The 17,751-nt window shown below is 41.1% G+C and overlaps 1 protein-coding gene across 1 annotated transcript in view; it reads right to left on the bottom strand.

Annotated features, from left to right (window-relative positions):
* The window catches only part of LOC102108852 (ethanolaminephosphotransferase 1-like), a 56,672-nt gene that overhangs the window by 17,549 nt on the left and 21,372 nt on the right, over nt 1–17,751 (bottom strand). Inside the window, exons 5-6 of the mRNA XM_005517177.3 lie at nt 12,143–12,411; nt 3,424–3,532 (exon numbers count right to left, since the gene is read on the bottom strand). Coding sequence (XP_005517234.2) covers nt 3,424–3,532; nt 12,143–12,411 — 378 coding nt within the window. The remainder of the gene's footprint in view (nt 1–3,423; nt 3,533–12,142; nt 12,412–17,751) is intronic.

The raw sequence follows: 17,751 nt of genomic DNA, 5'->3' as shown, positions 1-17,751 counted from the left end.
TGTCAGTGAAAATTCTCTTACAAATTCTACAGCATCATTTGTGGTACTAGAATTTATGTGCAGAACTGACTACTTTAAAATGCTTATTGTAAATATTTTATATTGCTCTCAACCTGATAGCACAGTGACAGGGAATGTTGGGCATTTGGGATGCCCTGGAGGGGTAAAAATAAATGATAGCTTACACCTCAGTGCTGCCCTTTGAAGGGACCCTAGTTAGCCAGATAATGCTATGGGACAATTGTAGTTAAATCCCAAGAGAGCTTTTGGAGTGTCATCCACTGGAGCCCTGATGAGTGCAGAAGTAATTAGTTTCAGATGAGCACACAGGCACATAACTTTAAAAGGGTCTGTCTGCTCCCATGCTGGGAAAGAAAAGGCATTTCTGCCTAGCAGCCAGGTCAACTTGCCCTGGAAACAGGAGAAGGACCTTCCTCATTGATTCAGGGTTCAGCTAGGTGTGTGTTTTGGAGCTGAAGGATGGAATTGCATTCACTGCCAGTGAAAATTACGGGACCATGTTTGCTGGGTAGCTGACAAATTCCCATAAAATACTGTGCCGCAGTTTCTCTGTTTCACAGGGTAGTCCTCTGAGGTCACTGCTCAGCAGCTCAAGACTTGGCTTACCTACAGGTGTTCAGCGTGCCAGACAGTTCCCAGGAACATACATAAAGCTCTCTTTCCTAAAAGATCTAATCTAAACACCAGTATCACTGCACTTTTATGTATATCTCTGTGTGTTCTGGCACCTGATAAAAGCTCCATTATTTTCAATGAGTGAGTGTCACCTGGTGATACCACAGCTTCCTCTGAGGAGGTGCTCTCACAGAGTTCATCCTTAGGTTATACATGGGTTATTTTTTTTTTTTCTCAGAAAACTCCAGGAAAGACATCTGAAAAACACTCTTGTGCATCTTGTCTGGATTTCTTCCCACCACAGAAGGTATGAGCTAAAGCTCAGCTTCTCTTGGAGAAGTGATGGCTCAGCAGCTGAACTCCTGTTGTGTACAGAACAGTAAATGCCAAGTATTGATGGAGCAGCTACAGGTTTGTTGTTAAAAGGACCACTAGTGAGTACTAAATGCCATCAGATGGTTAAGCACAGCCATTTGTGGTTTAATGGCTCCTCTCAGGATCCTGGGAAACTAGCTTGTAAAAAGCATCAGAGGCCCACTTTGTTTTTAACTAGCCACAAAGGCATTTAACTGAGCAAGCCAGAGTGGGCTCTCCGATACAAATAGTTCTGGCTGAGCAAGACACACTTGCTGCAGTCTCTCTAAGGGAGAGAATAATTGAATCTTCCTGGCCCTTGGTGTAGGTTAGACAGGTGCTTTTTCTGCAGTCACGCTGGGGTCCTGCAATTTACCACAAGCTTCTAAAAGCTTTACATATCCCTAGTCACTGCACATAGCTAGACGATGATAACCACCTTACTGCTGAGCTGAGATGCAAATGTGAAATGGCAGTGCCTTCTGGACCAGCATCATCCTTAGTGGAAGGATTCTACTATTTTTATATTTAAATTTAGTGTCTGTTTCTAAGAGATTTACTAGGCACTATGATGATTCTGTAATATGGAGTTGACCAAGACTATTATTTTGCATGCTTTATACCCATATTTAACTTCAACTAAGTTGAAAAAGTTGTCATTGTGGATAGTGTGCTAGAGACAAGGTTTTTGGAGAAACCTTTTGGCTCCTATTTAAGTCTAGTCTGCCTGGGACAATGATGGAAGAGATACTATTCTGTGCTCACAAATCCATTCATACAAGCATACCACAGAAGACAGAAGCAGTACTTCTTTCTAGTGTTAATGGAACAGTCCATCATGCCTTGCTTTGCAGCTGGTTCTGGCAGAGTATGAAACAGAGTGCTCACGCCTGCTGATCTGATAATGCTGAAATGCTCCCCTTCCACAAACACTCCTACTATGTCGAACAGTTTGAATTAAACCTTCATCCATGGCCTCCCAAGTGCAAGGGAAGCCATCAGAGTACTCCCTGGATGGGCTGTCATGTGTCTTAGTGACAGGAACCAAGCACTGATGTGTCTAGCACAGAACAAGCATGTTCAGTGGGCTGGCCCCTGCAAGCAACTAACACTGCCCTAACCTGCTCATTCTGGGTGAGCCAGCATCCATCTCCCCTGGGCTTCCACTGCTGCTTCAAGAGCACAAATCACTCCCTGTCTACAGCTACACCTCTGTCAAAGGCGAATAATTCACTGACTATTGAAATGGCAACCAGTCTTTTTCCCCTTCCTTTCTTTCTTTTCCTCAGAGTGCCTGAATCAGGTCTGACTAGAGAAAGACTGTATAATCTCGGTCACCCACTGTTGGTTTTATACCCTGGGTAAAGCACAAAACCATGTCCTTGCACACGCAGCTCATTAGAAAGCACAGCCTGAACACAGGGTCCTTTCTAATCTAGGAATTCTGGGAAGCAGTGCTGGGGCAGGAGGTGGTGCCTGCTGACAGCCTTGCCATAGGGAGAGGGTGGTGAGAGCACACATCAGTGCAAAATGCTCCTATCGAGATGACATGGGGGGGGTAAGCTCCTATAACCAAGTCCTCCCTTTGGCTCAAGGGCAGAAGATGTTCCTTGGAATGCAAGCCTAGAGTGGCTGTGTCAAACACAAACATATTTTGGTGTCCTCACCACTTGTATGGTCATATAAAAATCTCCAAAATGAGTATGCTAATTTCTTCACCTTTCAAGCAGCACATTAAAGCCATTTTGCACACACAGATTTTCACCTAAGACTTCTATATTTTTAACTCATTAAAATGTAACTGCTCTTGTTCTCAGTCTCAATATAGCAGTCAAAATAAATTCAGTGCTCATTTCAAACTACACTGACAGAATCCAGTAATGACCAAATAGGCTATTGCTGTGTATGAAAAATAAATCTCTTCTGTTTGCAAAAGAATTCTAAATAAGAGCTTAGAAACCTCCTGGCTTTTATTCATATTTACATTTGTGCATCTAAGGTTATTTAAATAATGTCTTCATTCCCTCTGTTCATAATGTTTTGGAACTGAAATGTAGTGTGCTCCAGGCCAAAACATTAAACTTAGAGTATACATAAATGTAAATGACATTTTACCTGAATGACATGAGGAGTTCCTGAGACTTTGGGAGCCCAGCCAGCCAGCACACTGCACTGAACTGCACATGCAGATAAGGAGTATTTTCTATATTATTTGTGTGCAGCATATAGTAGTTCAGTGAGGAAAAAAATTTCAAAAATTATCTACTTTTTTAAGAGCTTTCTAGTATTAACCCTTTTTATCATCTCTATTCACGTATTTTTGGACTAGCCAACACTTACAAAAGTAAAACTAAAAAAAAGAGGGAAGTATAAAAAATATAAAATCATAATAATTAAAAAGCAGTACACTTTTGCATATATGTGGACACTTACCTATAAGCAGGATAACTAATACATCTGTAATATAATAACCAAACAGCAGAGGCTTCTGCCAGACCTCCACACCAACAGTACCGGTGAGCAGATATGCTGCTATTAATACCTACAGAAAAAAATTAATTATTTTCAGTCATTTACATCAAAAGGTAGAGAATTTCACTTACCATCTTAATACAAATGCAAAAATAAAAAAAATAAAAATCTGTTAGTTACCTCCTGTCCCTACTTTACCTTCTTCTGCCCTGGCAAAACAATTACTTCAAAGAAGTGAAGCAACTTGCAGAGTTACCAACAGAATTATTTAAAATGTATGAAATATGGTAAGCAAGCAATTTCCCTGGTAATGTGTGCATCTGCTTGTATGTGGTAAGTATTACTGACTTACCTTTTCAAAATACCTAAATCCACTGTTAATGCCAGGTCTCCCCACTGCCCATGCACTTCCCTGTTTTTGGATACAGACTTCAGAATTAGCAATGTGGTTATTTTTGCAGCTCTGCCCCTTGAACTGATCATATCAGAATAACCGGGGGGTGGGGGGGTGGGGAAAGAAAAACCCTAAGCTCACCGGAAACAATTATAAAAAATAATAAAAACATTCCATGGAATGTGAAGAAATAAAAATAATGGGAAGGAGGTGAAATCTTCCCTGATTTTTAATTTGTTTGACAGATAACATCATTACAGGACCCAAAAAGAAATGTCATTAGGAGTGAAAGGAGACATACACAAGGCTCAGGAGCAGCCAGCCAGAGGGGCTGCTGTCCTTCTCTTCCTCCAGCCTGCCTTGCTCTCAGCTGTTCAGTTTTGCCATATGACCCATAAGGGGCTGTATGTTTCATGCTACACTAGCTCTAAATTAAAACAACAATGTTCATTACAGTGCCATTTAGAAAATTGCATATTCCTCTATTTATTCCCAAGTAGCTTTCAGTAACCTTTATATTTCCCACCCAATGCAGCTTCTTACTCTGGGATGAAAAATGGTTTCCAGCTTTACTTGTGTTACAGATTTTACTATTTGTTACTTAGGTTTCTTAATACTCATTTTTTCTATGTTATGTGTTTCCTCCATTTGAGCTTCAACAAGCACATTTCTAGTCTTCTATTAAATTTTAACTCAAAGATACACTGAAAACCTCTTTGCTAATTAACAGGCTTTTTAAGATCACAGATTAAAAGCAGAATGCTAATGTCACTTAAACTTCTTTTACACATAGATAATATTACATTTGATTTCACTTACTTCTCTGTATCTGAAATCAAGATTCCTGCCCTGTCAGTATGTAGATCTTTAAGAGGTTTTGTTTGGATTTTGCATTGTGGAGCTGGATGTTTGAATTGCCTCTGCAAGAACAAGCAGCACAACAGATCTGCAGCAAGGAAAAGCAGGCACTAGTGAGTGCCATTATGTCTTGGGCCACTGAAGACAGTGAGTCAAATTTTGGTCTAAGTGAAGAACATGTTTAATGGATTTTGCAATCCACTGCATCAGAGGTAACATTTGGCTTCCTGAAAAAATTTTATTATATTACCCATAAGACATGACGGATGGAATCCCGACCCCATCAAAGTTGATGGCAAAACTCCAACTGGCTTTGATGGAGCCTGAATTTACCCTCACACGTTGAACCCTGAACAGACTTTTTTGGCAAGTGATAAAAGAGGAATTTCAGTATTAACCATTATTACAGTCAGTACTTTACTTTTGGCAGGGCAGTCATGAGCATCACTGTCAGATGTCAGTGCGTGTCCAGGAACAGGAGTGTGGATGCAATGAGCTCTCACAGGGAATGCCCTGCCCTAGGATTTGGTGATGCAAGACTCCCAGACTGAGATTGCCTCTTAACAGATGTAGCATATGAAAAAAAAAAAACAACACTCCTTGGCTTCGAAATTTTGGTATGTTGTTTTTTAAGGACTCATCACTTTTACTACACTAAAGAGGTCTCCTGCTTGAGAAAGCAGACCTCCCTTAGAAAGCTGGAAGGATGAGAAAATGGCTGTGTCCCTTGATCTAAGCTATACTAGCAAAAAATTGAAGATTGTCAAAATTATTAGCAAAGCCTAAGCCTGTTATAAACTGTTTTAAAGGCACTACTGGTGAAAAAAAAAAGAGTAAAACAGTGTTCCTAAGTGCAATTGAATAATTATACTTAAGATAGTCAAGTTTTTCGTTTATCTCTCTACCATCAACCAGCTTTAGTACTTTTCAGATATAAATGTAGTCTTTAGCAAGTAAAAATAATTGCAGCCTTTTGTAAAATGAGAAGTCCAAATTAAATAACTGTATTTGGTTTGTGTGGCCAGTTTTTGGTAGCAGGGGGGCTACAAGGGTGGCTTCTGTGAGATGCTGCTAGAAGTTTTTCCCATTTCCAGCAGAGCCAACACCAGACCTGCCACTGGCCAAGGCTGCACCAACCAGAAATGGTGACAGTGCCTCTGGGATAACATGTTCCAAAAGGAAAAAAAGCATCTATTATTGTGCAGTTGTAATTGCTGCCAGAGAAGAAAGGAGTGAGAATATGGGAGAGGAACAGCCCTGCACACAACAAGGTCAGTGGAGAAGGAGGGACAGGAGGTGCTTCAGGCACTGAAGCTGAGGTTCCCCTACAGCCCATGGCGATGCAGCTGTGCCCATGCAGCCTGTGGACATCCAGGGGAATGCAGAGATCCAGCTGTAAGCCCCCACACCAGAGCAGCTGGGTGCTTGAGAGGAAGCTGTGAACCTGGGGGAGCCCCATGCTGGCCCAGGCTCTGGCAGGGATGTGCAGACCTGTGGAGAGAGAAGCCCATGCTGGAGCAGCTTTCCTGGCAGGACTTGTGGGGGACCCACACAGGAGCAGGCTGCACCCAAATGACTGCACCCCATGGAAAGGTACCCATGGTACAGTTCATGAAGAACTGTAGCCCATGGGATGGACTCACATTGGAAAAGTTCACAAAGAACTGTCTCCCATGGGAGGAACCCCACTCTGAAGCAGGGGAAGGACTCCTCTCCCTGAGCAGCAGCAGAAAGAACCTCTAATGAACTGGCCATTCTGTCTCCCTGTGCCAGTGGGGCAGTAGAAGTAGAACCCAGGAAGAAGTGTTTTGAAGATTTGTCTTAGCCCAGGGATATTAACTGAATTTCTTATGAATCAAAATCAAAGTAGAGGAATGAGAACTGAACCTCTTTTGCTCAAGATAGTAATTCATGAGTGATCTCTCCCTGTCCTTCTGTCAACTCATGAGTCTTTCATTATATTTTCTCTCCCCTCCTCAGAGTGATATCACTCCCCCTGCAGAGGGGAGTGATAGAGCAGCTTTGGTGGGTGCCTGGCATCCACCCACCACAATAACACAAGTGAGAACTGTATAGCAAGGTAATGTAGATGGGTAAAGTCTTGGATTCCAACTCTTGGCAGCATCTGACCAGGAATATTTTTGACTTTCCAAGACCTTCCCTATGAGGATGAGGAATACTTATGCTGAGAAAAATGTGGAAACACAAGGTGTTAATTTATAGGCTCTATGATATAGCTGACAGCAAGACAGCTGGATTCTGAGCAGGGGCCCCCTATCTTGCCACAATTTTGTAAATACCAGCAACACAGACACGCTTGTTCCTGTGTAAAATCAGAATAATGCTTTGATGTTGCATTGGGAAAATTCTATAAACATAAGACAGTATAACCCCTCAAAGTCTTCTACCTTTTAGCCTTTTACCTATTCTCTAAAATACTTGGTATTTTTAAATCACCATCTCTTTCATGTCTTTTCACTATTTCAGGTATAAGTTTTGTGACCACAGTTTTAGATTGTGTGTGTACATACTTTGTTTTTCTTACCATTGATTTCTGTTTTACACACAGGCACATTTAGTATGCTGTGTGATATTCTACATGATGGAAAAAAAAAATCAAATATTTTGTCATCTTTTAAAAAAACATGGATATGCTTTAAATTCTTTATGATTCCACAAAAACCTGACATTAATTTTACTGTAGTATTCAATTTCACTAGCACATTGTTATAGTATTAATTGCTTATGTGTTGAAATATTTTCCATTAACACAGTGCACAAAATAAACATTTTGACATAAAGCAAAGTCATTTAAAATACAAGGCTACTTCATTCTTCTGTTAATAAATGTGACACTTGTCTAAAAGAGTAAGAATTATTTTCTACAAGCTATTTCAATATGAGTTAGGTTTAATGTATGTGATATTTTTCTATTTTTTTCTCAGTTTTTTTTTCTTTCAATAAATAGTTGGAAGTTGCAAATCTGAGACTCTGAAAATTTTTACCTAAAAAGATCACTTTGTATTTAGACATTATAGACAAATTGTTAAAGGCATGTGGAAGATTAATTAATCAAGAAAGGTTTGTGGGGAATCATAATCAAGTTGTTAAGAATGAAGCAGTCTGCTGCAGAAAAAGCCTGTGCACAGCAGGTTCTTCTGTTGAGATTTCACACGGATACACCATGGGGCTTCTCTCAAATAACTGAATATTGAGATCAGTTTCCAGCCGTGTCCGAAGGCAGCTTGAAGCAGACACCATGGTCTGGCCAGCACTGCTTCCTCTCTGCTATCACTTCTCTTACTTCAACAATTCCATTGTGCTCCAGCTTTGCTACTAAGTAATCATATTTTTTCTTCACAAGAAAGGCTATGCTTTCCACAGACATTTCAGATTAGAAAAGCTCTGAAAGTGAATATCCTTTCAACTGAAATTAAATTCTGAATCCTGATAATGTGGCCAAAAAAACAACACATTTGCATCTTTATTTTGCTTTTAAATAGAAAAGGGGTTTTCCCTACAGAGGAGGTAGAAATTTTTTCAAGATGTGATGTGCACTTGCATTGTTTGGGATTTCTCTGCCAGCTCCTGAAACACTGGCTGCCACAGTACAACCCTGGAAAAGGTCATATGGAGCATATTTCAGCATGGGTTTTGTAAATAAGCTTGTCAAAAGAAAACCTGGTGTATGGCACCCATGAAAGAAACCTTTCGCAGGTTTGACTGAAAGGAAGGAGAAAAGGAAGTTCTATAATGTTTCAGCTGCTAGGAGCATCGTGTACTTCCACTTATTCAGAGTTCCAAGGCAGGCAGAGGGTTCTCCCAGAGGCTCTAGGTGGTAGAAAGCCATCAGGCAGAAGCAGCTGGGAAAGCATGTTAGACTGAAACCCTGGGGCTCACGGTCCAAGCACCCATCCCTTCAGGCACAAGTCTCTCTATATGGGGGATTTCTGGTCATCCTCTCCCTGCAGGGCAAGGGCTGGGCCAGAGAGAGCTGCCTGTTGCCTTTGGGATTTGCTGCTTGCGCTTCTTCTGAGCTCGACCCTCTCGGCTGGGGAGAGGAAGGAGAGTGGAATTGTCTGGGTCACCAGCTCTCACACAGCTCTTCACTTTTAAAGTTTTAATTAAGAATATAAAGGGATCTCCTGTTACACTTAAGGCAGCACCAGTGGGGCAGAGGTATCATTACATCATATTAAGGAAAAATTAGTACTTTGTTCCCCTGCTATGAACTCAGCTGCAGCAGCTTATGAAAAGCAACAGCAGCATTAGGCGAGTATCTCATTAGGGTAATATTAAACTCTTCAGAAAGTAAACAATTATTTTTTTAAACAAAATAAGATGATGTCTGTGAAAATTAACATATGGCAAGAAGCCAGAAATTTTAATTTCTCAGGAAAGCTTTGTCTTTCATTTTTTTCTCCAAGAAACTTAATTTGCAGATATTAGCTTTCTTTGGTTGGTCTTGTGACAAAAATAAAAGTCTTCGTTTTTACAAGATGTATGCAAGGGAATTTCTCACAGATCATAGCAGAGGTTTATTTTTTAGCCTTTTCTTCAAACTTTTGAGGTTCCCAATAGGTGCTACTTAAAAGTGTCTAGATGCTGTGGTACTGAAGCTCCTCTCCCTGCACCTTTCCCTGCTACTCAGGCATCAGCACAGGATAGATCCTTGTGCAAGAGGGAGGAGGAATAGCTTTCCCTGCTGCATTTGCTGCCACCTTGATTCTGGAACCATAAATGTAACAGTCCTCTGACCAAGCATCTCTCAGACACACTACAGCCATTTTTCAAGTTTACAAACCACAGCTTCCTGCAAATGATTGTCTGCTGTAATCAAAGCTAATTGGAGTGCCAATTACAGCCCAGCTAGCATAATTGGGTTCCCAGTTCTGATGAGTCATCAAGTCACAGAAAAACGTGATGTGCATAAGTCCCACAGATTTCTCTGTCTACAACAAGGTATTTTTTCATGAGAAACAGCAGCTCTTTCTCTGCCACAGCTAAGGCAGAGCCCATGGGCAGGCTGTGTTTATGTACAGCAGAGCTGACTCAGCAGCAGTGTCCTGGGAGCCACATGCCACTTAAGTGCTCATTAAGGTCATCAGTCCTTTATTTGCATGCTGACAGGAATTACTATTTTTCTTGAGTTCTGGGGTGATAACAAAACCCAAAGTTCCCGGCTACCAACAAGTTTAAAAGCAAAAGCAGGGGACTAGAGCACCTGAGTGCCTGACATGCCAATGCAACAGCATCAAGTTGTAGGTGAAATTACTGAAGACAGGACAGAGAAGCACATTCCTGCAGCACAATCCAGCAAGGAATGCCATGGAGGAAATACCGACCTAAACATTGTGAATCAGTCTGGAAGCAGATAGTGAGTGCTTTCACACTCTGCCTCTAAATGTGAATACCTGGCAGAAAAGCAATGGGGGGAAAAAACCAGGAAGGCGACCATGACCCTTCTTACTCATCATCAGCCATTTGCTATTGTCCCTAGTATCCTCTAAGTTACTGGAGATGAAAAGCTGTCTTTAATACTGCACATACCATACAAATTTGCTGAATGGGTTTACAAAACAAGAACAAATTTTTAGAGGAATTAAGATCTTTTACTAGATTACTCAGTAGAACTGGAAAAAAATGTATTATGTACTTTCTGGTTTACATGTGATGTGTTTTGGACTAATGGAAAAATACCACCTGGAGCTACAAATCCTGCCTTTTCTTTGTTCATAGGCAATCACAACTACAACAGCTATTTTTTTACAGATGGGAAAACTGACATACAGAGAATTCAATAGTACAGTCTTCTACCACTGCTGATGACTGTGCTAAATAGCATCAAAAAATCCTCACATTTACAAGTTTATCACTTTGACTGTAACCAAGTCATCACAGAAGGTACTAAAAAGCAAGTGAGTAGGTCAGTAGTTCAGCATCAGAGGAGAACAGGAAATAGCACTTGTTAGCACCTCACATCTCAGTTAATCAAAGCAGTTTACAAACTTTACTGATATTCAGCCTCACCACAAATCTGTCAGGCTGGGAAATATTACTACCATTATTTCCCAGATGAGAAAACAGGGCCAGAGGCACAGGTCACTAACAGGCACGGACAGAGTTAACAGTACTGCTCTGCTAGTTGATACCCATTACCAGATTTAACCACTAATACAGTTTGGATGCTGTAGTGATCCAGCAGAGCTTTCTGAACATTCACATGTACAGTGATCATCTGAGAAACAAGGGAAATCAGCCTGAACATAGCAATTCCTCTCCTGCTGGAAGAACTTCACGGAGAAACCTTACATAGACATGGATAAAACTCCCAGACCAGCTGGCTGCCTAATGTCTTAGTCCTGAGCCAACTTCTTTTCCCAAAACCTATTTTCTAGGGGACAACACAGATGCACCACAGCTGGACCACCATCTCTGAGTTGTTCTCAAACCACTGGATTCTGATTATGTTTACAGCTCTACATCTGCAGGCATTAATTCAAATACTGTATTTTCATTAAAACATATATTTGAGTATTTGTCAAACTTCTTTTCAATTATTTGGCTGTACCTTTCATCTCATGCCTGTAACAGGAAGTTCAGAGGACTGACTGTGCTCTTCAGGCTGCAAGACCTTGGCTACCTGAGACACAGATAAGCCAGCCCACAGAAACCCCAGTGCTGGGCCATTGGAAGTGCACTGAGCTTGCTAATACTGCTACTCATCTGTGCACTGCGGACACCTTTCACTGTAGTGCCCTGGGAATGTTTTCTGAAGAGGTCCACCTTAAGACAGGGCTGTAATCCAGACAAGAACTCAGCTGGTGCTGACTGTGGGCTGATAAGTGATTTGTATTACTGAATGTCTATGACTTTTTGACATCCATGATGACTGACCTTTTTTTCAAAGGTAGACCTCACTTGACAACAGTTACTGCTCTCTGCATAGGTACAATACTATTTCCATTACCACATTTATTGTAAAATGGAGAAGGTCTGGGAGCGTATAACTGTGTAATTACTGTTAATAGATACTACTTGGACTAATTCACATCGTGCCTCACAACCTGGTATTGGGGGGAAAATTGCTTGTGGCTTCAGATAGCATTGTAATTTTTGTTAGTACCACAAATCAAATGCAGTTAAATGACATTCTCATGGGCACTGTCTGGCTGCTAGGCTTGCTGCAAGCCTTTTTTCTCCTCCACAGCAATGAATCTCTGATGCTGACAATTTGCTCAAGAGCAGCACTTTATTACAAATGCAGAAAATATTTCTGAATTACTTCTAGGGTTTTACAATTTCACATATTTCAGTATCTCAGCCAAATATATTTGCCTTGATCTCTATTTTTCTACTGCTTTAATACTGTGAAAACAATTACATAGTTAAATAACCAAAACCAAAACAGGGATGATAAATACTTACCACTTGGCTTATATCATATCCCCAAGGAAGAAAAAGAACTCCTGTGTTATATTTCTCCCAGTGTGAACACATGAAGTTAAACAAGACAATGCTTAAATATATATACATTGTATATACAGAAACTCCGGTCTTCCCATTGTCACGGGAACAGACAGAAAAAAAAGAAAGCACAAAAATGGAGGTAGCCCAGCTATCCAGCCCATGGTCAAAAAGTTCTCCCAGAGGAGTACTGGACTGAGTCCTTCGAGCATGTTTCCCATCTATGGAGTCTAAGAAGGATTGAAAAAGGAAAAGAAACAAAAAATTAGAGCACAACAAAAGGAGTGGCTTTCTTCACATACAATTCATTACTGCCATTCATAACACACAGGAAAATTACACTGATGACAGCAAACTGAAGCACAACAACCCTCTCAATACCAACAGGTTAGAACTACTCATAAAATAATTGCTCCAGTTATTTTTCTGTCCTTACCTCAGCTCCAAAACTAAATGTTACCTTCCTCATGGGTTTTAGAAAGACACTCATAATTGCTTGCCCCCAGTGGTCTTGAAACACTTTTACTTCAGTCCCTGCAATTAGTTTCAAGTACTGAAAAGTGTCTGTAGGACTTCTTGCCCATCCATTGGTGTTGTGGGCCCTCTGAGCCTTCAGACCTCCTGTGGGGTAGATTCACTAAGGCATTTAAGTTGCTTGATGCTCAATACCTCAATGACTAACAGTTATATGGCAGCTTCAAGGGGCAAATTTCATAAAATTTATTTGTATTTGTGCCTACATATATTTTAAAGCGTTTTTCAGTGTTCATACAAGAGTGTGCCCAGGTGGCCAAGAAAGGCCAATGGCATCCTGGCCTGGATCAGCAATAGTGTGGCCAGCAGGATCAGGGCAGCGATTGTGCTCCTGTACTCAGCACTAGTGAGGTCACACCTTGAATCCTGTGTGCAGTTGTGGTCCCCACACTACAAGAAGGACATTGAGGGGCTGGAAAGTGTCCAGAGAAGGGCAACAGAGCTGGGGAAGGGTCTGGAGCGCAAATCTTATGAGGAGCGGCTGAGGGAGCTGGGGTGGTTTAGCCTGGAGAAAAGGAGGCTCAGGAGTGACCTTATCACTCTCTACAACCACCTGAAAGGAGGTTTCAGTGAGATGGGGGGTCAGTCTCTTCTCCCACGTACAAGAAGAAACAGTCCCAGGTCACACCAGGGGAGGTTATATTGAATATCAGGAAAAATTTCTTCCCAAGACAGTTGTCAAGCATTGGAACAGGCTGCTCAGGTAAGCAGTGGAGTCACCATTGCTGGAGGTGTTTAAAATATGTACAGATGTGGCACCTGGGGACATGGTTTAGTGTTGGACTTCGCACTGCTGGGTTAATGGTTGGACTTGAGGACCTTAAAGATCTTTTCCAACATGTACAATTATATGATTCTAAGAATGCATTATAGTTAAGGTGCATTATGTGCTGACCACTTTTAGTACTTGAGTGCTTAAAAAATGATCCAGCAATGTACAGGACCTTACTTTGAGGATGTAGTTGGACAATATGGTTTGAGTTGATCTGATAGTTCACTGCTGTCAAACAGGGTGACCTGCAGCCTATTCAGCTGGTGAAAAGACAACATTATGTTTTCTTCTGGGTCACTGAATTGGTAGCATGAGTAGTACAAAATGCAAGGGAGATGTCACAAGGGAGGGATGGTGAATGCAGGGAGGAGAAAGGTTGTCTAGCAGCTGTGATGTTTCTTAGTTGTAATGTCATAACATGCCCTTAGTCTCTTCTCTGAGACTGTGCAGGTGAAAAATAGAACTATTTTCCTCTTAAAGTTAAGTGTAAACATGCAGGATGAACCTCTTAGGAAAAAGTACACAGAACAAACCCTGCAGATTACTTGTTTTTGTCTTGAATCTCAAAGTAAAATGGAGATGCTTTTCTTTTTGATATTACTTGGAAGGTGCTATGGCTAACAATTATCAGCTATTGATAGCATTAATAACCAAAAATTGACAAGGAACACAAATCAGCAGAGTGAGACCAAAGACTCCACAGCTGCTGTAGATCATATGCTACTTACTTCTCTGGATTATTTGGCAGTACTATGAGTTTTGTTTAATGTAAATATACTTCAGGGACCTAAACCAGGAAAACATGGGATTTCGTTTTGTACAGATTTTAGACTATATTCTATTGTAATACCTAAACAGCTGTGACATATCCTCTGCTCAAACACAAATCTCTTGAGACAGTTCTCAGAACTCTAAACTTAAATATCTCATAGAGGATTTCAAATATAGCTTGCCTCCTTCTAGAGGTTCATTCTCTATTAACATTTCCACTGAATTTTCAGCATCTTACTGGAATGTGAAGAAAAAAAAATTGCATAAGCTTGAGGTTTCTTGGAAGGTGTTGCAATAAAATTAGAGATTCTTCCATACATTAAACAATATCTCTGAAATTTAACCAGCAAATAAAGATATAAGCAATCCTAAAGAGTTTATGGTGCTTTATATTCCAAGAACACCTATCCCAAATCAGATAGGATTCAGTTACACGGGTGTTACTATTTAAAAATAAGAATGCTAGAAGATTTGCCTGTTTATAAATTTTAGGTTGTCACACATGTATATAAATACTAAAATATGTGAAACCTCACAGTGAAATAGTGGTTTTCATTTTGCAAGAACTTTGGTTTTTCTAAAAAGAAGCTTATAATGTTGTCCTAAAATACAGTACTTCTAATTATAATGGTCATGGAGAAAAATACAGGAACTATATGACACACACATCAAACAGGATTTTCAGAAATCCTTAACCATATTTTCCATGTAGTTTCATTAGCTTTTTAAAGGACTGAAAATATTTTCTAGTTTAGGTTTCAGTTTGAAAACATTCACGCCAACAATGGTATGTGTTCAATAGTTAACAGGCACTGTCCCACACTTCCATTGCTTTAGAATTCTTATATTATGATTTTGTCTCACAAAGATTCATAAGTACTGTTTTATAAAGTTTATATAACTTACAAAGAGTGGAATTCAAAGTAACAGCAAAAAGCACTCCATTTCATGGAAAGGAAATTATACCAAAAATGATACCAAGGAAATGATACCAAACCACCTTAAAAAAGCAGAGGGGATGGACAGCTGCATGTGAGGGAATTTGGAGAGAGTAACTATGTCATTAAAATAAGCTGAAAAAGGTTACAGTTGCATATTTAGTTAGTTATTATGGTTCTTTCCAGTCTTCCAGAGGGAAAACTTTAGCCATGCAAAATTAAATCTCTGACTAAATATTTCATGAAGTGGCTTGGACAGCAGATGTAAAAAATCTATATATATATTAGTTCATTATAGCTTTGACTGTCAACATTATGTTCCTTGTCTTCCAAGTATTAGGAACTAGAGGCTTCACTGGCAAATACTATCTACATTAAAAGTCTCAGAAGCTGAACTTCCCATGAGCCTTCTGGGGTGCCATAGAGTAACAGTTCCAATATGTAATTCCAATTTATGAAACAACAGTCACTTTATCAAATTCCATACAATGACATAAAAAGTGGTTTTCACAAAAGAAACCACTGCACCTGAGTACAGAGAGCTGCTAGAGAAATCTGACCAGTAGTCAGCTTCAAGGGATGGTTGTCCCATTTCTTTTTATGCTACAAACACAAACAAATTCTTGACAAAAAGATTCTGGTGCAATTTCAACAACTGAATAGAAATGCTAAGGTATGTACAACGCAGAGGGAGACGTCTGCTCCAGGGGATACTTTAGGTTAGTCAAGATGGCTCTACATGCATGGGTCTGATTCCAAAAGTGGTCAGCACCTCTGCACAGCACTGCAGCCTACACACATGACACATCTGTATATAGCCTGAGCATCTCAAACATGGCACACAAATCTGTGGCTACACTGCAATGGCCTTACCAGAAACAGCTCCAAGGAAAGGGTACATTTAGAATCAAAGACTCATTAAGGTTGGAAAAGGCTTCCAAGATCATTGGGTTCAATCTCTGACTGAACACCACCATGTCAACTAAATCATAATGCTAAGTGCCATGTCCAGTGATTCCACCACCTTCCTGGGCAGCTCATTCCAAGGCTTAACCACCCTTTCAGAGAAAAATTTCTTCCTGATGTCACACAGGAACCTCCCCTGGTACAGCTTGAGGTTATTTCCTCTTGTCCTGTTGATTGTTGTTTGGGAGAAGAGACCAACCCCCACCTGGCTACAGCCTCCTTTCAGGTGGTTGTAGAGAGAAGTAAGGTCATCCCTGAGCCTCCTTTTCTCCAGACTTAACATCCCCAGCTCCTTCAGCTGGCCCTCATAAGATTTGTGCTCCAGACCCTTCCTCTGCCTTGTTGCCTTTCTCTGGACACTTTCCAGCCCCTCAATGTAGTGAGGGGCCCAGAACTGCACACAATATTCAAGGTGTGACCTCACTAGTGCTGAGTACAGGAGCACAATCACTGCCCTGATCCTGCTTGCCACACTATTGCTGATCCAGGCCAGGATGCCATTGGCCTTTCTTGGCCACCTGGGCACACTCTGGCTCATGTTTAGTCACTGTCAACCAGCATCCTCTGGTCCTTTTCCATTGGGGCACTTTCCAGCCACTCTTCCCCCCAATCTGTGGTGCTGCCTGGAGTTGTTGTGACCAAAGTGCAAGACCTGACATTTGGTCTTGTTGAACCTCACACCACTGGCCTCAGCCCATTGATCCAGCCTGTCCAGATCCCTCTGCAGAACCTTCCTGCCCTCCAGCAGATCAACACTCCCTCCCAACTTGGTGTCATCTGTGAACACACTGAGGGTGGACACCATCCCCTCTTCCAAATTTTTGATAAAGATATTAAACAGGTATGATCCCATGGCTGTCCTTCCTGTGCTGCATAATGACACAATAATGATCTGTTCCATAACCTTCCCAGACACTGAGGTCTGGCTGACAGGCCTGCAGTTCCCCAGATCCTTCTTCCAACCCTTCTTGCAGGTGAGCATCACACTGGTCAGTCTCTCTGGGTCCTACCTACCAACTCAGCTGGCCAGCTGCCTTGAGGATATTGGGTCTTTCTGCTGAAGACCAAGGCAAAGAAGGCATCAAGTACCTCAGCTTTTTCTTCATCTTTGGTTACAACATTCCCCTCCACATCCAGTAAAGGATGGAGATCTTCCTTGGACCTCTTTTTGTTGTTAATGTATTTATAAATTTATCTTTCACAGCAGTGACCACACAGAGTCATAGCTGAGCTTTCACCAATCCAATTTTCTCTCTACAAGACCTGATGACATCCCTGTACTCTTCCTTAGTTGTCTGCCTCTATTTCTCAAGGCCATAAACTCTTTTCTCCCCCAGTTCCAGTGAAAGCTCTCTATTCAGCCAGGCCAGTCTTCCCTGCTGGCTCATCTTTTGGCACCTAGGGAGAGCCTGCTCCTGTGCCTATAAGAGTTCCTTTAAATATATCCAGCCTTCCTAGATCCTTATTACACAGAACTGTGCAATCCCTTTAAATATACTACCGTGGGTCTCCCCAAAAAATAACTCTCCTGCACCATGTTGTGGAAAGACTAGTTTGGAACAAGAGAGCTTTGGAAGAGAAAGCAAAAA

Source organism: Pseudopodoces humilis, chromosome 1 (assembly GCF_049639895.1).
Source record: "Pseudopodoces humilis isolate 2021_Gansu_Grassland_sample_001 chromosome 1, ASM4963989v1, whole genome shotgun sequence".
NCBI classification, from domain to species: domain Eukaryota; kingdom Metazoa; phylum Chordata; class Aves; order Passeriformes; family Paridae; genus Pseudopodoces; species Pseudopodoces humilis.
This window is presented reverse-complemented; position numbering and strand designations above follow the sequence as displayed.